The sequence below is a fragment of the Marmota marmota genome, unplaced genomic scaffold (assembly GCF_001458135.2).
Source record: "Marmota marmota marmota unplaced genomic scaffold, marMar, whole genome shotgun sequence".
Lineage (NCBI taxonomy): Eukaryota > Metazoa > Chordata > Mammalia > Rodentia > Sciuridae > Marmota > Marmota marmota.
The window spans coordinates 2,110,549-2,133,846 of record NW_026000101.1 but is presented as its reverse complement, the minus strand read 5'-3'; the positions used below and the strand labels follow the sequence as shown (position 1 = coordinate 2,133,846).

Here is a 23,298-nt window from a genome sequence, read left to right as displayed (position 1 = left end):
AGAATATACATCGAGTATTACTATGAACCAGATACTATGCAAAGTATTTCAATTTTCGAAGTAACCCCATGAGCTAGACATTGTTGTGCCATTTTATAGACCTGAGGTTTAGGGATGTTAAGTAACCGGCCAAAGGTCCTAAAGCTAGGAAGCAGGCGAGTCAAGATTCTTAATTAGATGTCTCAGACATCACAGCTAAGAGCCTTGACTTTGAAGCTGCTCGGCCAAGAGGTCAAGAGATGGAATGAGGGCACTTATTACAAAAACAAGAGGCAGTTCTGAATGAGAATCAATAGGAGGTGAGAAAGAAGGAAGAGCAGGGAGGCTAGGCTGCCGGCCAGTCTTAAGCTCGAGCATCTGAATGGACCTCCTTTTACTGCTCTCCTAAGAAATAGAAGAGGGGGCAGACTGGGCCTGTGAGAAAGAGAGGAAGGAGCCCTGGTGAGGACGTGCTAAATCTGAGGTAGCTGCTGACTGTTCAGTCTCAAGAGCTGGGGGTCTGCAGGTGGTAGCTGAAGGCAGAGGTGCAGGTGGGACATCGAGGCAATCCAGAGAGGAGAGTAGCAAACAAACACCAAGACCCAAGGGAGCCAGGGGAGAAAGGGCAATGCAGAAGAGATGAAGGGGCTGGCCATGCAAAAGCGGTGTCCAGGAAGTGGAGGAGAGAGAGGATGAAGGAGTGTCTCTCCCTTGAGGGTATCTCCCTTCCCACCCCACAACCTCCTCATCCCAACCTGAGACAGGTTGTCACAGTCTTGGAGGCAAGCTCTACCTCTCTGTCCCTTTACCTATGGCTTTCTCCCCTGCTGGCGTGCCCACAGTGTCATGACCAGATCTGAGGTTTGACCTTGGGTAGAGGCAGGTAGAGAAGGCCTGTCCACCTGGAAGACATTCAGGTCTCAATGGCTTGAAAAATGAAGGCCCTTACAGCCTCCAATGGAACCCTCATGGAATTGGGGGAAATGAAGCCTCAAAGGGTGAACAAATATGCACTTTGGTTTTTCTTTACTCTTGTGTTTGGGGAGGGGGTGTATAAACATACAATGCACCTACATAAAATAAGTATTTTGATATTCTGTTAGAGTCTAATATTGCTCTGTGTGTGGTACTTATCACATTTGTAACTAAATTATAATGTAGTTCATTTTTTTAAATGTCTATCGCTCCTGAGCGAGGCTTTATAATGACAAGACCATGCTTAGCTCTCCATCCCCTGACCCTAGCACCTTCCTTAGACATAGACAATCAAAAAATATATGTCATCTGGTTGGGTGAATGAATAGATGAATGGATGGGTGGATAATCAACAATACAAAAGTTCTGGAAAGGTTAAGAGGAACAAGGGCTGAAACTAGAACATGGATTTGGCAGTTAGGTGGTCATTAGGAACCTTGAAGAGAGAAGTGGGTTTCCTGGATGCCCTTGTGTCCCTTCAGTAAACTGAGAAGAGGAGATGAGGACACAGAGATGGTGGGCATCGACCACTCTTTCAGAAGTCCCCCTGGAAAGTCAGGGATTCCATTCTATATTCTTTTTTCTTTATTTTTGGAAATACGAATTGGTCATTCAGAATTCACATGACTCAAAAAGATGGTCAAGCTCAGTGCCATCTCTAGTTGAAACAGTACCTGATTGTAAAGGTAATATGGTGATCTTCTAATATGACTCACAGACCACTTCCAAAGGCCATCCCCACACAGAGAATCCAATGCATTTTGATAATGGCAACAACACTGAAATCAGGGTACAATTTTCCAAGGTGATTACCTCGAATAAATGCCTGTTTGGCCATACATGTCTTAACGTGTCTTTTCTTTGAGTCTTAATTTAAAGTTAGATAAAAAGAGTAGACGTAGCATGGCTTAGAGTAGGGTTTTCCAGAAATGCATTACACACACTCTAGAATGATTTTTGGTGGCACATGAATAAATTTTTATATGTTCACTATGTATTGATTTTCATGAATACTAGAGAAAATATACCTCATTCATCAAACACATGACATCACAAACACCAGAAAGTACCCTTTACCTACACATTTAAGTTTAAAATATAAGTTCTTTTGCTGGATGTGATGGTACGTAACTGCAATCCCAGCTACTCGGGAGGCTAAAGTAGGAGGAGACATTATCCAAGTGAGCTCAAGACCAGTCTGGGCAACACAGCCAGACCCCATCTCAAAAAGAAAAAAAAAATACACACACACACAAATATATTTAAAAGTCAAACCTATCAAGTAAATGATGGTCTTACTATGGAAAACATGATCAGGATGGTATGAAAATAATTCAAGCTTGGGAGACCCAAGTATAGGAAAGAGAAAGAGAGCGGGCTTTCAGGGTTTATAGACCTGAGTTCAAATCCTTGACCATTTGCTGGTTATTGAATAACCCTGTGAAAACTGCCTGACCCTTTATGAGTCTCAGATTACTCATCTGTGAAACCAAACGAATACTTCACAAGGTTTGTCTGAGGATGAAACAAAATCAAGCATTAAGGCCCCCAGGAGAGCCCCAGGCATGTGAGCTGGTGCTCAGTCAGCAATGCCAATAATGTTTGATGGTCCAAACACTCTTCACGTAGTCAGACACAATCAGCCATGTGGCTACTTATAGGCACATCCCCATTTATTCCAGCTGACCTTTCTTTTCCATCTGAAATGTGCAAGGTTGCAGGTGAGCGTTCCCTGGGCTAGAGAGGAGGGTCAACAACCAAACAGAAAGAACAAAGGCCAACAAAGGTCTGTCAGCCTTGGCAGCAGCACCCAGAGCAGGTTAGGGGCCACAGAGGGGATCCTGGCAGAGGAACAGTCTGTGTTCCAGGGGAGACATCACTCTCTTGAGAGCATGGAGTGAGTAGCGTCAACCTTGTAATTATTAACTCAGGCTCTAAACAAAAAAACCAAATGACCTGTGCAGAATGGAAGTCAGGGACAGCCTTTTCAAGAATGAATCAGCCTCTTTGATCCTGAGGTAAACCGACTCACTGACATCAAGCTGGGGTTTTTCCAGACACTAACGTGGCTGCCTAATTCCCAGCTGTCTGGAGTTTCCAGTCCAAACTGGCCGAGAAAAAAGTCCCACCACCTCGTTAGAGTTCACACTCCATTAAAAACACATTACGGATCTGGGCGGCTAATCCTAAGGAACAAGGGCTCCAAAAACCTTTTTCAGGTGATTTTTAAAAATCCATATAAAATGAAGATAAATTATTCCACTCGGTTTGGAACTCGACACTCAAGTATAGGAGAGAGACAAGTATGGGAAGGTGGGAGTGGGGAGCCAAAAGTGAACACTGAGGAAGGCAAACACAAAATGCACAGAGGGAGGCGGGATGGGCGGGAAGCAGGGTAAAGACATGGGTGAAAGGCAGGGGAAAGAAGAAAGAAGGGGCCGCTAGGCAAGAGCCACGGTAATCAGCATCTCACTACATTTCTAGAAACCTCTCCTACCTACCCACCCAGAGATCATCTACACTGCACCATGAATTAATCAGCATGTAAATCATTCCCTTTATCTGCGGAAATTGAATTTAGCTGCCAATCCAGTCTGAAGGCACAGAGGCCTCGTCACAGGAAGCTCTCAGCTCACAGGGAGAAGGCCTTTCTTTCCCCTTAGATCAGAGCTAGCACGGGCCCACGGAAACAGCTGCAGCTGGAGCCACCGGCTTTGTGAAAGGTGGCAGGCAGGCTGAGGATGGTAATTATAATTAGCAGTTACATAACATGTTTGTTCTTCAAAGTGCTCTGCAAGGATGAGCTAATTAATAGCTTACTATGCCCCATGCAGATCCACTGTTTTTTCATGTAGTGACTCATTCTTGGGCCTCACTGAGTTCTGAATGGCGGAGGCAGAGAAGCTGGGGCCATGAAGCAAATGGCTGATGGTCCAAAAGCTATACCCAGCTCTCTTATCCAGTGACTCCATGAGACGCTCTGGGTGCTAGGAATGCTGTCAGGAGGCAGCTGCCTTGTTTCCTCCAAATAACGCTCAAAGATGCTGCTAGAGATTCAACGAAAGGTTGGCGTGACCATCAGTCTAGTCCAGCACCAGTTCTTCTCCATTTTCTCAAAGAGTTAGACTGAGACCCTGGAATCTCTGATGTTCATTACAGGTTTGCCCTTGCTTCTCTGGTGAGTCAATGAGACCTGTCTCAAAGGTTGAGCTCTGTCTTAGGATTCTTATCCTTTTTGTTTCTAAGATTTCAGTGTATGGCCTGTATCGTTTTGCATTGATGATGGAGATGACTGAACATAGAAATTTCAAGGCAGAATTGAACGTAGAAATTTCACACAGGTCCCAAGAAGCAAAGCTGCACTTTGTAGCTATTCCAAAGATGCTCTACCCAAGGACTCCAGAGGTCTTGAATTTCTTTGCAAAATATTACCTGTACATGTGTGCATGCATTTTTTTTCGGTGGTGGGGGGGGTCTGTTTCCCCTATTGCCCCGTAAATTCCTAGAGGGTAGTACCTCCTAAAGAACCACATACATAACGCATACTAAAGATGTCTATTGAGTGAATGGGTGATTACATCAAATTCCTATCCCCGAAATTAGGAACAATCACTCTATGGACAAATAATCACCAGAAGTCTACAAGTTTTACTTGCTCTGGCTAGACTTTCCCATGGAAATTTTTGGCAAGACTCTCTATCACAATTCTGCTGCTAATCAATCCAGACACCCAAACCAAAGCCATCTTGAGATTTCACTCCTTAGAGACCTGTCTTCGGAACTAACCAAGTTGCAATGCAGAAATATATTCCAAGAGCCACTGAAGACTATGTGACAACTTTTTGTCACACTCCCTGACCAACCATCACAAATGGTAAGAATGACTGCCTTTACCCACTTTGTCTCTTGGGGACTGAGGGTAAATTGAAGAATGTAGGGGTACACACTTCTGATTCATGAGAAGATCTTCACACAAAGCTCATAATTCAGAAAAAGACTGGCATGTGCATGGTGCTTTGAACTTTTCAAAATGCCCCCATAGATTATCTCATTGGATTCCCTCTCAGCACTCTTTGAAAAAGGATGGGCACACTTTTTTAATGTTGCCCCTTTTATAGATGAGGAAACTGGGGCTCTTAATTGTTGAGAGCCATCGTGGGTTGTGTGTGGACTATCGCACATCTAAGCCTAATGAATAGGAGAATCTGGTGTCTGGGAACTTCCAGTGGACATTTCCTCTATGTAAGACTGCCCAGACACATTGTAGCCCTATTCAAGCTCTGCCAAAGGTCCCACACAGCACCAGAGATGGGGTGACCTGCTGTAGCCACACAGCCCCTCTGAGATGGGTATGACCTACAAAATGCCAATCAACCTGCTGACTGAAAGATGTCACAAAGCAAGACTCCGCCCCTATAACATTATCCCTGCCGTTGGTTTACCTCCTTAAATAAGCTAATTGCCTAGCTCCAGCTCCTGTGTGGACTGGACCTACCAGGGGCTCCAACTTTTTGAAACTATCTTTCTGATTTTGTCTTTTGTTCTTCACTAATTTATTTTAGACTTTAATTTCTTAGGAGGCTTATCCCTCCAAGCAAGCAAGAATTCCCTGGTGAGGTGCTGGCCACCCCGTGATACAGAATGCCTTGCCTAGTGACACACATCTAATAGATGGCAATGCTAGAATTTGAAAAGAAGTCTCAAAACTCCTTTTTACCAGCAATTCCACTTCTGGACATGTATCCAAAATAACTGAAAGCAAGATCTAAAAGATATATTTGTAAACCCATGTTCATAGCAGCATTGTTCACAATAGCCAAAAAGTAGAAGCAACCCAAGCGTCCATTGACAGATGGATAAATAAAATGTCTATGCATACATACAATGGAATATTATTCTGCCTTAAAAAGGAAAGAAATTCTGATGTGTGGCTATACAACATAGATGTACTTTGAAAATATCATGTTAAGTGAAATAAATCAGTCTCAAATAGAAAATGCCATAAGACACCTAAAGTAATCAAATCCTTAAGAGACAGATAGTGGGATGGCAGGGTGCCAAGGGAGGCCTGGGGAACTGTAATGAGCATAAAGTTTCAGTTTTGAAAGACAAATTAAAAATGCTGGCAATGGGTGTTCAATATTGTGAATATACATGACACTACTGAACTTAAATATAGTTAAGATGGTAATTTTGTATCTTTACCACAATTAATAAAAGAAAAAAATTTTAAGCCTGTTTCCCATCATGTCATCTCTTCTCTGAAAAGCTACCATGCCAACATATGCTAAGTTGGGAGTATGTCCCTCTGAGAAAATGGCTCATGGTGTAAAATTTCTTAGCCCACAAAGCCAAGGAGACAGGAATCATAGTGATTTAAGGTATTTCAAAAGAGATGCATACAATCTTCTATCCAATTTATCTTCCCAATCCACCTTCTAAATCTTCAGGATTTAGCTGACAAATCTAAAGCCAGGCAGCCACCCGGGTAAATGGCAGAACCAGGCACAGTAGGGAGTGAGGCTGTAATCAGGCCTCACATTTTACATTCCCTGTTCCCCCTGGCTGTTCTGTTTCCAGATAACAGAAGCAGAATGGAATCTCTACCTGTACAGGTGAAAGTGCTTTCTCTCCAAGTGCCTTTCGATGTGCAAACAGAAGTGATCTTTCCTCCAGGGCTCTCAAAGCCCTCTTGACAGACATAGTGAGCTACACCACCCAGGCTGGACCTGTGATTCTCCACCAAGATGGCATTCCGCACTTCCGGAGGGCTGCCACAGTCGATCTCTGCAAAGGGAAGCAAAACGTCACTAGTGATGAGCCCCAACTTCTAATCCTAAATCAGCATTTTGTAAATACACATTTAATAATCATAAAGGTCACACACCTGGGAAAAGAAAATCCTAACTATCAAATAATGGTAGGTTTATAAAATACAGTTGTCAAGAAATACAGCAAATAGGTATGTCTGAAATTTTCAAAACATGCACACCTAGAGAATGGTCAAATTATAAGATTATTTACTTATAAAGAATTCCTCAGTCTATGAAATAATACATCGTAGGGTTCTTTAAATATTAAATTGTCTAGAACCTTTTACTATGTATCTTTAGGTCATTAACTTCTGAGTAGATGATAATGCAATTGTAGCAACTCTTGCCAACTGAATATTAAATGAAATATGTAAGAAATCTCTGAACTTTTTAAGGCAAAGTAATGGAGAAAGCATTTATCTTCGAAACATTCAATTCATATGAACCTTTCAGAGAAAAAAAAAATATTAGCAAAGAGGGAGATAGAATTATAAAATTGACATAAAATTTCTTTTCTACAACTCTATCTACTAACAGTCAAGGGACTATTTACAGAGAACTATCTGAAGAAGAAAGATTACAATACTACCATTTTAGACCCAACCAAACTATACTTCACACAAGAGCATAATAAAATCATTTTCTGACATTTTAGAATTTTTAAAAATCCAAATGTGTGTCATTCTTTTTTAAAATGTCAAAAATAACTATAGTCCAGTCAGGCTTGGTGGCACATGCCTATAATCCCAGTGCCTAGGGAGGCCAAGGCATGAGGATCCCAAGTTCAAAGTCAGCCTCAGCAACTTAAGGAGGCCTAAGCAACTTAGCAAGACCCTATCTCTAAATAAAATACCAAATAGGACTGGGGATATGGCTCAGTGGTTAAGCACTGCTGGTTTCAATTTTTGGTAACAACAACAACAACAAAAAATCCTCTAGTCCAACAAGAAAATGAATTGGAACAAATAACCTAAGAGGGGCTAGGGTTGTGGCTCAGCGGTAAAGCGCTCACCTAGCAAATGCGAGACACTGGGTTCAACTCAGCACCACATTAAAAAAAAATAAAATAAAGGTATTGTGACCAATTACAACTAAAAAAATATTTTTTAAAAAATAACCTAAGAAAGGGGTGAAGGCAGACACGTCTTAGAAGAAATACTAATGAACTATGAAATCAGCAAGATGTACAAATAAGTTTCCAGAATCATTTAAATTGGAATCATAGAGCTTGATGTAACTATTAGTAAAGTATTTTAGAACTAAAGGCCAAGCAATGTAAAAAATAACAACTTGGAAATAAACTTCCAAACTATCTCAATAAAACCTGAGCAATGAGATGTAGGGAAGGAGAAAAGCATGCTAATTTTCTCATGTTGTGCAATTGTAGGGAGCTAGTGGATACAATGCTACTCAAGAAAGAATATAAATATAATGTAAAAGGTAGTAATGGTTCCAAATGTAACCAATAGTCTCCGTTAGGCCTGAAAACAGAAGGGGAAAAAACTTATGGCGTTCATTCTGATTTTTTGTTTTCTCCTCAATTTATAGAAAGAGCCAAGAAAACAAAGCACTCCTGACTTCCAGGCTTTTAAAACAGAAGCATTCCAAATAGAGAAAGTGATAAAATATGTTCCCGCCTCTCCATCAACCATGCTTGGCCTTAGGAACAGGTGGCTTCTCTGAAGCCTTGATTCAGAGTTAGTGATTTTAGTGGAATTGCTCTCCTCTGTCTCATTATGGATGCTTGTTTGGTCTGTTCCAGAACCTCAGTTATTTCCCTAAAGGGATTTTCCCAGATCAAGGTCTCATCTGTTGGCACTGTCGTTATCCCACAAAAAAAAAAAAAGAAAAAAGAAAAAAATAATAACCCTCAATACAACAGCCCAACTCACTTGACCAGTCTTTTGGCTGAGATTAAAAGAAAAGGAGGCTAGTTTCCAGTCGATAGAAACTGAAGTCATGAGCAGTTACAGGACCAGGATGTGGCAGTCATTTCATAAATCTCCAGTTCTGTCTACTCTCTCATCCGGTGTTTGCTTGCAGGGTTTGTTCTCTTTTCACACATATTTACCAGACATAGGACCCCCTGCTTTCTTGATGTTTTCCCACATCAAACTTTGTACATATTTACTATTAGCCCCAAACATTCCAAGACATGAGTTTATTTGTGTGTACATAAGCCAAGCAGGCAGGTGGTTAATAATTTATAAGACTGCCCAGTCATCTAGTTTAAGCCAGGGTTCAGTTACCGCAGGAAGCAGAGTGGACATTATGAAGAATGCCATAGTATAGGTTTATGTAGGTGTGTGTAGCCTGAAGCTGGAATCCTAAAGAGCTCAGTGGAGAGACTGTGGAGGTATCCCAGCAACAGGTAGTTGCATTAGGGAAGAACGATAGAGCCTAAAAGAATGAGAGTGTGAAAGCCAATCAGCCTGGCTTCCATCTTGGACATGTCCAAAAATAATGGAAGGTACAATGACTTTAGTTGTGACTACAAGAATTTTTTTATATAGTAGCAAAAATATTTTTCTTTTAAAAATCATCAGATTAGTAAAAAATCATTGACTTGATCTCCAGGAACTAAGCTGAGAAGCTAAAGGAGATGGCCCTGTGGGGCCCTGAACTTGTGACTCTGAATTCCCATCACAGAGTTAGTCAAGTTGGACAGTCCCATAGCAAGAGATGTTTAGAGAGAATCCCAGCCCACCCTGGATTAAACACACAGTTCTAAACAACAGCTGTACACCTAGGGAACTTAGGATAAGTACTTGAATTGAAATTCTACCCTACCCCTACTCAGAACTCTTCTGATTCAGTAGAACTGAGTTAAAGTCTTGGCATCCACATTTCTACAAACTTCCAATCTGAATTAAATACTAGTAGGAATGACTACCAATTATCATTATGTGTATTCCAAAGAACCCCAAGTATACATCATTACTATTCACGTATAACCCTTCATAGTAAGGACTGTTTTCCCCTTAACTTTTACAGGCGAAGATGGCTCAAATGGTCCAATGACACCCAAAGTCACATAAACAGTTATGGGTGCCCAATAGTGGAATCAAGAGCTGCTCCATCTCTGAAACCCTACGGTATCTGCCCTCCCACCTCAGTTCATTTCCCTCCACCTGGGCTCACTCTCTTTCTCTTCCCCTTGCACTCCTTCTCCCGTAGACCTGGCAAAACCCTTCTCAATGCCTAACGTCCTCCATGACTAACAGAGTCATGGCTTAAAGTCCTCTAACCTTTTGTGGTCCATGCTAATTTGTTCACTTACTCACGTACTTATCAAGAAACTAGTACGTGCCAGTCACTATCCCAGTGAACAAAATGGACAAGATCACTGCCCTCATGGAACTTAGGGAAAGAGTCAAAAGACAAAAGAGTAAATCAGGAAGATGATTTCAGATTGTGGTAAAAGTTACATAGGAAGATAAAGTGAGAGGATAGGAAAGACTTTTCAAATAGAGTGACTGGAAATGCTTTGATCTCTTTGAAGAGGTAGCATCTGAGTTAAGATCTGAAGGACGAGAATGATCCAGTCATGTTTAGGACCAGAGAACATGTCAATCCAGTGAAGTATCCAATCCAAAGACCCTGAGAGAGAAAGAGAGACAGAGACAGAGACAGCTCTTGCTCTGTTCCGAAAAGGGCAAAGTGACTGGAGCCTAGTAAGAGAGAGAGGAGCATGAGATGAAGGTGGAGAGAAAAGCTGAGCCAAACAGCCCTGTCAGTTTGGGGGGAAAAGCCTGGCTGGATCTTGTTTTAAAATCAACAGAATTCTCTGGGAGAGTTTTGAGCAAAGGAACCAAATGATCTGACTTAGGTTCTTGAAAGAACACTTGGACTAGCAGGTATAGAAAGTATGAAGAAAGAACAGGAGTAAAAGGAGAGAGATACTGGGATGTAGCTCAGTGGTACAGCACTTTCCTAACATGTGTGAGGTCCTGGGTTCAATCCCTAGTATTGAAGGACAAAATGAAACAAGATAAAAGAAAAGAAAGAGAGAGATCAGTCAGGGTCCATAGCAATAGTCAAACAGAGCTGATGATGCACATAGACTTCCAAGATGGTGATGGAGATGGAAAGAAAATAATCGATTTGAGATGAATTCCAGAAGCAGAACTGGTGAACTGGATGTGAAGGTCAGGGAGGGGGTGGAATCAAGAATAAGTGTATTATCTATGTTGAGGAGTGATACTGGCCAAATTATACTGTTATGTTGTGTGCATGTATGGATATGTAATAACAAATCCCATCATTACAATGATGCTGCACCAACAAAAAAAATGTGGAAAAAAATAAGTATCATCTGTACTTGAAGATACAATAAGTAAATATCATTTTATTTATTTACACAAAGATTATCTATGCTCTTCATTTGGCCTTTATTTCCTACCTTGAGGATTTAGTGTTTTCTGAATATTATGTCTTCCCAAATATATGGACAGTTCCTAAAACACAGAAACTTTGCTTATAATTCTTGTACCCCACAATGCCTACTTAAAACAACGTTTTACATAGTAAAAACTCAGTGCACAGTTATTTGTTGATAGCTTGCTACGACTTTATCATTATTCAAGTTGCAATAAGTGCGACTTTGATATGATAATAGCCCCTTAGGAAAGGAAACAGATATCACTAAATTACAAGTATAAATAACAAGACAGACATTACTTCTGTGTCTGTTATCCAGCAGAGGTAACTCACACCTACCAACACCAAGTAGCTGAGAAGGAAACCCACAAAAACTTAGCATCAGCCTTGTACCAGGGAATTGTAGGAAACCTGCTCAAGCCTCAGTGATTTTAAAAACAATAGCACTTACTGAAATCTTATTACACTCAAAGAAGCCTGCTAGATATATACTATCTTGTTTTATTTCCCAGAGAAAATATGGGAAATAGGGTTTTTTTTTTCCTCAAGTAGTTTACAGATATGAAGACAGAGGCCCTAAGGAGCTTATGACACATTCAAAAGTCATAACACTAGTAAAAGAGTTAATATTCAAACTGTGGTTTGTGGGACCCTGAAATCCAGGTCCATTCAATCTGGGCAGCCTCACAATGAAAGGGTCCGTTCTATGCCCCAAGTAGGGCTGAACTTTAGGTTAGCTAACACCTGTAGAGCAAAGGTAGCAGGCAGGAACATTAGATCTAGTCTAGAAGGGTTCCATGACAACTCCCCCTACCCACTGTTGTCTCTGAAAACTTTCCAAGAGCAGGAGAGCTTCTGGAATCAGACTCCCCCTGTAGTTGTATGACCCCATAAAATCTTTCTGGCACTGAGATTTAAAACCATGATATGAGGGTCCAGCCTGGAACATGGCTCTAACACAGACACTCCCACTGTGCTTAAAAGAGATGGTAGCCACTACCACTTCTACACAGACCAATTGGAAAGTAGCTGATTCCTATTAGGAAACATAAGTCAATCCAACAGAGGCCACAGTAGTTAATAAAAAATATAATTCTACGTGAAACTCCCCCATGTTACAAGGAAATGAAATTATAAATAAAACAGTTTATATGCAAAGCAAAGAAAAAATAAGCAGCACAAATTTGCATGGCATATGCATAGAGGTGTTCATTAAAGCTACATGTTTCTCTGGCTAATTATATTATTAAGTAACAGGGTTTGAATCTGCATCAGGAATACAGTCAACTAATTATAAGCATGGCTGGGAATTTTTCCTTACTCTCCCATTATCTATGATTTTATTCAAAGAGTCAACTTCAAAATAGGTCTCCCTGGGGGGAAAATGGGTTGCCAAAGTTTCGAGGACCAAATGTATCACATAATGTTTATCTCCTATCTTGAAGATAAAAAGAGTATCCACTCTGCTAGCTTTAATACGCTACCCAAGAAAATAATCCTTCTGGAATATTTTCATTTCATCTACTCCGATAGATGAAAGGTTTAGGCAATTTATGGCATCTAATCAACAACTGACTGTGTCACAAATGTCACTACACTGGCTGCTGTTTATTATGAACATCAGCACAATAACATCGACTGATGACAGAAATAACGCAGCAATAGGAGGCTTCATCTAAGACTGTTTAGAGATCAATAAATAGCAAGCTAAGAAAGAAAACTGACCAATAATGCCTATAAATTGGGGCAGACATTTGGCCAACTGCCAGGGGAATGAATAATAAAGCTATTCCACTTCTTGATGTCGATCTGCCCTCAAATCTTCCCAGAAAAATAAAAAAATCACAAGATGTAAAGTTCTTCAGAAGAACAGAAACAAGAGCAAAAACTGAACAAAATCACATGAAAGTCAAGTTTTCATCTTTACCCAACAATAGGAATAAGTGTCTATCATGCCTCAGAATCAAATCCAAAGTCTACCTGTCATCAGGAAACCAGCGGAATGTAGATGTTTGTAAAGGGCCAAGTGGTCGAGTCAGATTAACACCAGAATCAACACTCACTCAGACTCCAAATCAGATAATCCAGTACCATACCTGTACTTTCCTCATTGCTTCGTTTGTGAAAGCATCCTCACTAAATGGGCTGTGCCTGTATCCCATATTATTAAAATGCCACCGGCAGTCATGTGAGTGACTGAAGACGCTCATCTTGTGATGTTCCCTGTAAGATGACCCAAAAATTGGGCTGGCAGACTCTGATAACCAAGGGTCAAATGTTTTCTCTCATATGTGGAAGCTAGAGCAAAATAAGGGAAAGAAAGAGGTGGGGTCGGATACCATAAATGGGGAAGATCAGTGGAGTAGAAGAAGGAGATCAAGACAGAGGGAGAAGGAGCAGGAAATGGTAGGAAATGTGGAAAGATGGAATGAATTTAACAAAATCACATTATATGCATATATAAATATGCTCCAGGGAATTTTACCTTTAGTACATGTAGAAAGTACCAATCAAAAATAAATAAGTGGGGGGCTGGGGTTGTGGCTCAGTGGTAGAGTGCTTGCCTAGCACGTGTGAGTAAACCAGTGAAAGGAAAATCAGTAGAATACAGGGAAGAAAATAGGAGGAGGAAGGAGAGAAGGGAAAGCAGGGGGAGCAGGGGGTTGAACTCAAATTCCACGCATGTATGATTTTGTCAAAAGAACCCAACTACTATGTATAACTATAATGCTATAATTTTAAAAAAAAGAATTGGGCTGAAAACTGTAAAAAAGTGTCATATATCTTATAGCATGTTCTGAATTTGGCTACACATAATTAGACCCTCATTCCAGAGTAATTTGGGACTAAATTTGTATATGTCATATACAAGTACATATATGTGTATAAGTTTGTATATTTCATATATATATAATTAATGTTGGAGGTTGGACTGTAACTTCTCAATATGTGGCAAGTTGAATTTTGTAACCACCAAAGGAAAAAGAGGTTATAGTATGCTATGAAGTTCATTGTCTACAGCAGCTTATTAGCTGCTCTCAGCTAATGAGCTCATTAGGACCAAAAAGTCCACTTGTACTCAAGGCAGTAGAAGGATAAAAAAAAAATTATTTTTGATGTATTTTATAAACCAAAATCTTACTTAAGTTTTATCCTTGACTAACAATGCATTGTCTTCAAATCGGACTCGTAGAGAGAGCTCATTTGGAGGAAAATTTCCCTTTCACATCACAACACTGTCAATAAATAATGTCTAGTGAGGAAACAGCTAGAACCTGAACATTTCAGAACCTGCAGAGGAGGTGGGTAAAGGCGAAAGCATGAGGAAGGGCAAGGGGTTACCAGCGTGTTCCCTACAAGAATCTGTTGAGGTGATCTTTTGAGCTTTGAGCTGCATATGAATGTTTCTTTTTTCAAACAAGAACATTGGAGCCGTTCATTTTAATGTTCTAGTTGTACATGGAATATCTGAACTTAAATGTATAAGGTAAAGTGAAAGCTGAAGAATTTTAGACCCGCCCACTTAATGACAGGACCTTTTGAACAGATCTTAAATTTTTATTAAAAACACACCTGCCACTCCCCACTTGTTTATCATAGCAACACTGATCCAGCAGCTACTCTGAATTGGGCCCAGTGCCCAGGGCTTTACACTTATTCTCTCATTAAAGCTTCATAAGAACCAAAGGATGAAACACATTTTATTCCTTCCAGAAGGAAAGAAGTTGAGAGAGTTTTAGAGGCAGTTACACAACTAGCAAGTGGCTCAGCCAAAACTCATACAGGTTTTCCTGACTCTAACGCTCTTGTTTCCCATTCTGGTGGTCTTACAACCAATGTCCTCAGTCACTGTGCCCCATCCAGTGAATCCAAACACAGAGACACATGTTGATGACATCTGCTTAGCAAAAGGGTCACCCAAGATATTTGTCGCATGCAGCAAGTAAGTCAATACAGTTTTATAAACTATACTGTGAATAAGTCGATATGGCTTAAAATTGATTTTTAAAGCAAGCAAGTCAATAAAATTTATTAAAGTGCTTTAAAAGATCAGTATATAATGAGGTACCAGAAGACGTGATTTCAAATGAACAAAACCTCCCATCACCTGAAACAAAGGTGTTAAACACAAGATGGGCTTGCTGCCACTCCATCCTCTGTCACCCACGGTGGACACCATGAATCAACCACAGCATTCTTCTATGCTAAGTTCAGATGTGGTCTCAGAATCTTTTCCAGGGCCAGGAATAGTGACACACACCATAGTCCCAGCCTCTAGGGAGGCTGAGGCAGGAAGATCGTTTGAGCCCAGGAGTTTGAGATCAGCCTGGGAGATAGAGTGTCCCCATCTCAAAAAAAAAAAAAAAAATCCTTCCTACTTCATTACTAAAAATTCAGAGATTCAGAGGCAGTGTGCAATGACACTTACCTGCCACCCCTTTACCTGAATGCATTTTCCAATTTATGTGCAAATTTTTTCAGACCCTTCTGAACTTTGCAAAGTTGAGATCTGGTTCGACTAAGAAAGATGAAGAGTTGATTGAGTACCATCAACACCCTTCAGGGTAAGTCCTAGACTATGCTGCACATAAAGGAATCCTTGTCCCAGTATCTCTCTTTCTAGGGCCTCCAGCTTCTTCATCATGGCCTTCCATCTCCAGGGCTCACACAGAATCTGCACTTGGGAAAAGTGCTTTGGGTTCTCATCTTGGTACACAGCTAGTGGCCTAAGGTAAACTCCTCTGTGAAATGGGAAATAAATCCAACCTATTAACCTCATTCATCTTCAGATGCTGGCCACCTCTACAGAACCAGACTCTGCTATCAGTGGACATTAACAATCCTGTCCCATCCATGTTGACCAACTGAAGGGAGAAGCTCTGCCTCTGTAATCAGCCACAGTGCTGGGTCTCTGGGGGCCACATGCACAAGCAGGGGAAGCCAGGAGTCAGCGCCGAGGCCTCTCTGCTCCTGCTTGATCAAAGCAGAGATGCCATGCCAAGTGAGAGAAGCAAGCATGAAGGTCCAGAAGACAAAGGAAGAAGACACAGAATCAGGAAAGGACATGGAGCTTGAGGATAAAACGAAACAGGAGGCCACGGTCTCCACAAGGCCTGGCCAATCCCACAATGCCCGCCATGGTCTGTGGCACCTTTTGAGGGGATCCAGGGCTCCATAGGCCACACACTGGCCAGGTGCTAGAGAGACCCTGTGGAAGAATCCCACCTGGTTGCTGAGCTCCCAGATTTATAGTCTAGCAGGGGAGACTGACAAAAGCCATGAGAATCATAAATAATATAGGAACATATTGGTATGAAGACACAATAATGTCAGAGGTGACATTTAAGCTGAAACTTGAAAGACAAGATGGTGCTGGCTTATAGGAAGGCTCCATCAACTGATGAACGGATAAACAAGATGTGTGTATAAAGACAACGGAATATTATTCAGATTTGAAGAGATAAAGTTCTGATACACACTGCAACGTGGCTGAACCTTAGAAATATTATGCTAAGTGAAAAAAGACATTAAAAGACAAATATTGTATCACACAATATGAAGTACCTAGAATAGGCAAATTCTTAGATTCAGAAAACAGAAGAGAGGTTACAAGAGGCTGCAGGGACAGGGAAATGGAAAGCTATTACTGTTTACTGGGTAGAGCGTTTCTTTTCTTTTTTTTTAATACATTTGTTTGTTTTTATGTGGTGCTGAGGATCGAACCCTGAGCCTCACATGTGCTAGGCAAGCAGTCTACCACTGAGCCACAGCCCCCACCCCTGAGTACAGGGTTTCTGTTTGGGATGATGAAGGAGTTCTGGAGATGGATGGTGTTTGTGTTCATTGTATATGAAATTAATGCCACGGAGTTGTGCACTTAACAAGTGTTGAAATGGTAAACTTTATAGTATATATATTTTTATCAAGATTTTTTAAAAATTTAAAGCAGGGAGATGAGTATTTCAAAAAGAGAGACAAGCATGTGCAAAGCCCCTGCAGTTGACAAGTTTGACATGTTGGCTGGGGGAGAATAACGGGGGATTTGACCTAGACAGAAGCCAAAGGGCCAAACCTTTCTCGTCTTACAAGGCGACATTTAGCAGTTTGGGCTTAGCTCTCAATACATGGCTATTTTAATACTTCAGTGGAGTTTTAAGTACATTTCAAGACGTTCATTCTTGCTGCTATGTGAAGAGCAGGCTGGAGTGCGAGCTGAGAAGTGGATTTTTTTTTTTTTTAAGATAGGGCCTTGCTAAGTTGCCCAGGCTAGCCTCAAAATTGCCATCTTCCTGCTTCAGTCACCCAAGTTGCTGGGCTTACAGGTGCATACCACCAGGCCCCATCATAAATGGATTCTTAAAGGGACTGTTTAGTATCAGAACACTGACAATAAAAATTACCAGCCCAAAAGGATCGTCAGGCACTGTAAGGGAAGCGAGCATATATAAAGACAGATGCTCCCAGAGCCCTGCAGTTGGCCCACCAACACCACAACCAGTCCTCACTAGACTCTTCTATGTGGGCAAACTCCTCCATGCTCAACAGAAAGAGCACAGATGTCTGTTCCACGTAACCACCCACTTCCCCACCTGACCTCTCTTGGTCATTCACACATCTTCCCACAGAATACTGGGATCCCACCCCATCTAATAGATAATGCTATACCTGTCTTTGTCCCCTCTCAGACTCTAGGTTTTCTTTTTTTAATGTTTTTATCAGCACATTATAGTTATACCCAAAGGTAGAGTTCATGTGGACGTCATCTTACATGCATAGAATATAATCTGCTCCATTTCAGTCCCCAGTGCTACTTTCTTTACCTCCCTCTCTTCCCTCCCCCTACTCTACTGATCTTCCTTCTGTGTATTTATTGTTTTTTAATTGGTGCTTTATAGATGTGCATAAAGGTGAAATTCACTGTGGAATATCCATCTGTGTACATAGCTTAATTTGGTCAATACCCTTCTGCGATTCCTCCTTTTCCTTTCCCTCCTCCCTCCCCTTCGGTCCCTTTCCTCTACTCCACCAATCTCTTTCTATTTCTGGGATCCGCTCTCCCGACCCCACACCCCATTTTTCCCCTTATTTTACTCTAGCTTCTGCATATGAGAGGAAACATGTGACCCTTGACTTTCTGACAGACTCTACACTTTCTTAGCCCAGTTTCTACCATAGAGAGCATTAGATCTGAACTCTGGATTTGTTGTTGATAATAATGATAAGAGAGACAGATGAGGACGGTGGGAACACGAGGCAAAGAAAATAATCCTACAAAATGGGCCCACTGTGCATACTTTCTTTTCTAAGAAGCAATTTACCTGCAGCCCTGCCCAGCCTAAGTAGACAGGATATGTCACATTCCTCAGCAAACTACCTATCTGCAAGAGAAATGCAGGCCCGAAATAATGTTGATAAGAGGAACCCAAGTTACCCTGAAGGGGGAGACTTTTGTGACCAGATCCTGAAACTCTAGGAGATAAGGATAGTTCCTCCTAACCATAAAATCTGTAAGAACATATGGTTAGGAATTCAATTAGAACCTGTCAGCAGGGGCCAAAGTGACCCAGAGTTGCCATGGCAGTGGGTACTTGAAAATCTGATGTCATCTTACTGTCAGTCAAGAGATGGACCTGGGCAGGACTCTCTGGAAACTTCTCTGGGATCCCCAATAAAAATGGAATAAAGGACAGGCATATTGTCCCTCTCTTTTCTGAGAGGACCTACTCTCTCCATTGAGAGTGTCCCCTTTCCTAGTGACTATCCCTTCAGTAAACTCATTCCTGTTATTCTGAGCAACATGCCTGAAATATTTCTGACTTGATCACAAGAATGGAGGTGTGTGGGGGGGGGTCTTCGCTCTGCCTCAATTTCTCAGAAGGCATCAGCTCTGTAACAATAACAGTTAAAGTGATTCCCTCCCCTTGCTCCTGGCTTGGTTGAAATTCAAAAATATAAGTTCTTTTAAACTGCCACTGTCAACTAGCATATTTTCTGAAAATTTTTTAGAAAATAATAACAATAGGAAAATAGGAAATGAAAGCTAGAAATTCCACCTTTCCCAGAGAGTTAATGGAAATGTCTGACTGGCATTTCAATACATTCCTACCCAAACAGGAAGTGGGGCCCCCGTGGCCCCACTGGAAGTTTCCAAGATTCTCTTCCAGCTGCATCTCTGAGGCCTGGTAGGATGGGGCCCCATGTTCCAGGCACCCCTACCCAAGGCGGCAGAGCCTTCAGGGACACAATGATCTGGGAGAAGGCAAACATCATGGTCCACCAACTGTGCCTTCTCTGATGGGAAAGCCCGTCATCAGACACAAAAGCTGTGCTCTGTGTCACAGCTGTCCCTTTCACAAGCCTGCTGCTCCTCAGCAGCAACCGAGTTCACAGTTTGTAAGTGTGTTTTGTGAAATTCCCAATTCCTGTGGCTTCATAACACTGAGCTAAAAATACAGTGTCAACTGGCACATGGCCCAGATTCTGGAGCCCCAAAGAAGGCTGAAGCGTAAATTAGAAGGGGTGTGTGTGTGCTCCAAGAGGAGCAGACAAGAGGCAGTGAGAAGCCCAGGCCATGTGGTGACGGGGGAGGAGGAGGAGGAGGGTGTCAGCACGCAAGGGAACAGGTAATAGAGGAGGGAAACAGAAGCATGATTTTAAAATATCCGTTCCTGGGGGAATGGAGCAAGCACTCGCCTCTAAATTAACTCTGCATTCTCCATCCAAATGACTACTGATTTTCAAAGTAATAAGTTATTTTACAAGGATTTTCCTATATAAGTTATTAGAGGGCTCTTTGATGTGTATTATAGTCTATTTTATTTTTTTTAATTGACTCATAATAATTGTACATATATATGAATTGCAGTGTGATAAAACTGATACATGTATACAATGTGTAAAGGCCACATCAGAGTAACGAGTATTTCCATCTTAAGCATTTATCCCCTCTTTGTGTTGGAAGTTCTTCTTTTCTAGTTCATTATAAAATATATAAACAATTGTTGTCAACTACAATCATCCTCTTGTGCATAAAGAACTTATTTTTCCTACCTAACTAAACTTTGGTACCTGTTATCTTACCTCCATTTCCTTTCCCTCCTATCCTTCCAAGCTCTAGTGACCACTATTTTAATTTCCAGTCCTATGACATCAACTTTTTTTAGATTCCACATACAAGTGAGATCATACAGTATTTGTCTTTCTGTGTCTGGCTTATTTCACTCAATATAATGTCTTCCAGTTGGTTCCATGTTACTACAAATGACAGGATTTCATTCTTTTTCATCACAGAATAATACTCCATTGTGTATATATATTACATTTTCTTTACCCATTCATCTGTTGATGGACACCTGGATTGATTCCATATCTTGGCTATTGTGGATGGTGCTGCAATAAACAGAGGTATGCAGGAATCTCTTTTGTGTGCTGACTTCATTTTCTTTGCATATGTACCCATTAGTAGGAAAACTAGATAATATGACAGTACCATTTTTAGTTTTTGAGGAACCTCCTTACTGTTTTTCATAATGACTACACTAATTTTAGTCCCATCAAAAGTTCCCCATCTTCCTCATACTCAGTCAAATTTTTTTGTTTTGTTTTTGTCTTTCTGATAATAGCTAGTCTAACTGGGGTAAAATGAGACATCACTGTGGTTTTGATTTGTACTTCCCTGATAACTAATGATGTTAGGCATTATTTCATATATTTATTGACTACCTGTATATTATCCTTTGAGAAAGGTCTGTTCAGATCATTTGACCATTTTTAATTCAATTTTTTTGTTTTTTGTTCCTTATATATTCTAAATATTAATCCCTTGTCAAATGAATAGTTTGCAAATATTTTTCCCATTCTGTAGATTCTCTTTACCCTGTTCATTGTCCCCTTTGTTATTATAGCACATTTAATCTAAGGTCTTCATTTGATCTGAATCATTGAAAGCTCTTAAAATTAAAATGTACCTTTAAAATTCCTTAACCTTGAGGATGATAATTAACTATAGAATATGTTTAAGAACCTGAATGGCAACTCAGAATATCCAGAGGACTAACTTGCCATGCACATGACTATTTCTTAGCTATGCAATGAATTCAGTGAAAATTGTTTTTTTTTCTTTTATCCAAAAGGGAAACTGTTTTATTACTTTGTCTAGTATATAAAAATTCCTTCAATACAGAAATTACATAAAAAAATTTTTTAAAAATTATCTAGAATCTCCCAGTGAAAATATCATTGGGCTGGGGTTGTGGCTCAGTGGTAGAGCACTCGCCTAGCACATGCGAGGCCCTGGGTTCAATCCTCAGCACCACATGAAAATAAATAAATAAAGATATTGAGTCCAACTACAACTAAAAAATAAATGTTAAAAAAAGAAAAGGAAATATCACCATTACCAATATGATGAATAGTTCTCTAAATCTTTTTCTAAGTATATCTGTATATAGAAATTTTTTCAAAATCAAAATCATAGTATTAATAGAGTATAACTCAAACTATTAATATTTGTGTGTTAATAATATTTTATAACATAACTTTTATTGGCTATATTCCATGTTATGGATATACTATCATTTATTTAACCAATCTCCAATCAATAGGCACTTGGAATCATTTCCAATATTTTACTACTATAAGTAATTACAAACAGATACAATTACAGAATATTAGCACTATGAGTGCTTACACTTCTCTCTATAAATATATCTGAAATTTGGAGGAAATAGATGATTTCCTATATAAATTACCAACAATGATCCCAAAGGAAAAAAATTAAGAAAATTAAACGTACCAGTAAGTATAGGAAGTTTAAGGTTTTGTTTTGCTTTGGTTTTTGTTTGTTTATTGTGGTTTTGATTTGTACTTCCCTGATAACTAATGATCAACCAGGATTGAACCCAGGGGCACTTAACCACTAAGCTATATCCCCAGTATTTTATTTATTTATTTTTTTTTTTTCAGACAAGGTCTTGCTAAGCCTCTTAGGGCCTTGATAAGTTGCTGAAGCTCGCTTTGAAATTGCAAACCTCCTGACTCAGCCTTCTGAGCCACTGGGATTACAGGCTTGTGACACCGTGCCCGGCCAACTATAGGAAGTTTTGAAACTACTCCAAGAGCTACCTCTTCTGAAACGGGATGTCCAGATTGTTTCCCAAGTGAAATTTCCCAAATCTTTAAAAATTCCATTTTAGAGTTCCAGAGAACAGAGAAAGAAAGAAACAGTTTCATGTTTTGTTTTTGTTTTTTTTTTTTTTTAATTCTCAGTACCATTGATACCAAATACAACAAAAATGGCAGAGGAAAAGAAAACAGACCAATCACGCTTGTGAATACGAGTGGAAGAATCTAAGTACAACTTAGCAAATAAAACCCAGATTAAAGGAATAACACACCTAAAACCAAGGATAATTTATAATAGCAATTAGTACTATCATTACCAGGAAGGTGACTACTAAAACCCACCATATTACTGGGTTTTTGTTTTTTAGGCCTTTATTTTATTTATTTATATGCAGAGCTGAGAATCAAACCCAGTGCCTCACACATGCTAGGCAAGCACCGAGCCACAACCCCAACCCTCACAATACTGTTTAATAGAAGAAAATAAATATATAATCACCTTCAGTAACTCATTTTTTAAAAATATATTTTAGTTGCCAATGGAACTTTATTTATTTATTAATATGTGTGGAGCTGAGAATCAAACCCAGGGCCTCACACATGCTAGGCAAGAGCTCTACCATTGGACGACCACCCCAGCCCAAAGTAACTCATTTCTAACTAAAATGAGAATGAATGAAAGTTTCCCTGAGATTATATACAGCCCCAAACTACTAAAATAGTAGTAGCTAGTGACAGAAAGAGAAAGCAAAATAACAACAACAAAGCCACCATCATAAAAACAGAATCAGGAGGACAGAAGATGGCGGCGAGGGGAGTGCATTACCCCCGTGTGCTGCTTCACTGTGTGGGAGTATGACAAGTCAGGACGGCTAAAGGATATCTTGTTAGGAATTTCCAGCAATAGTGGGGTGCTCCGGAACCTGGAGGAAGGATTTCCATCGCACGAGGATCGGCTACGGGGACTCAAACGCGAGAGGTTTGTCGCACGGAGGGTAACTGCTTATTCAGCAAATCGCCCCGCGGC

At 40.4% G+C, this 23,298-nt stretch overlaps 1 protein-coding gene across 2 annotated transcripts in view; it reads right to left on the bottom strand.

The window, feature by feature from the left end:
* The window catches only part of Susd1 (sushi domain containing 1), a 119,291-nt gene that overhangs the window by 66,831 nt on the left and 29,162 nt on the right, over positions 1–23,298 (bottom strand). For both annotated transcript variants that reach the window (XM_015492200.2, XM_048783203.1), the window contains exon 6: positions 6,562–6,741. In XM_015492200.2, the coding sequence (XP_015347686.1) occupies positions 6,562–6,741 (180 nt within the window). The remainder of the gene's footprint in view (positions 1–6,561; positions 6,742–23,298) is intronic.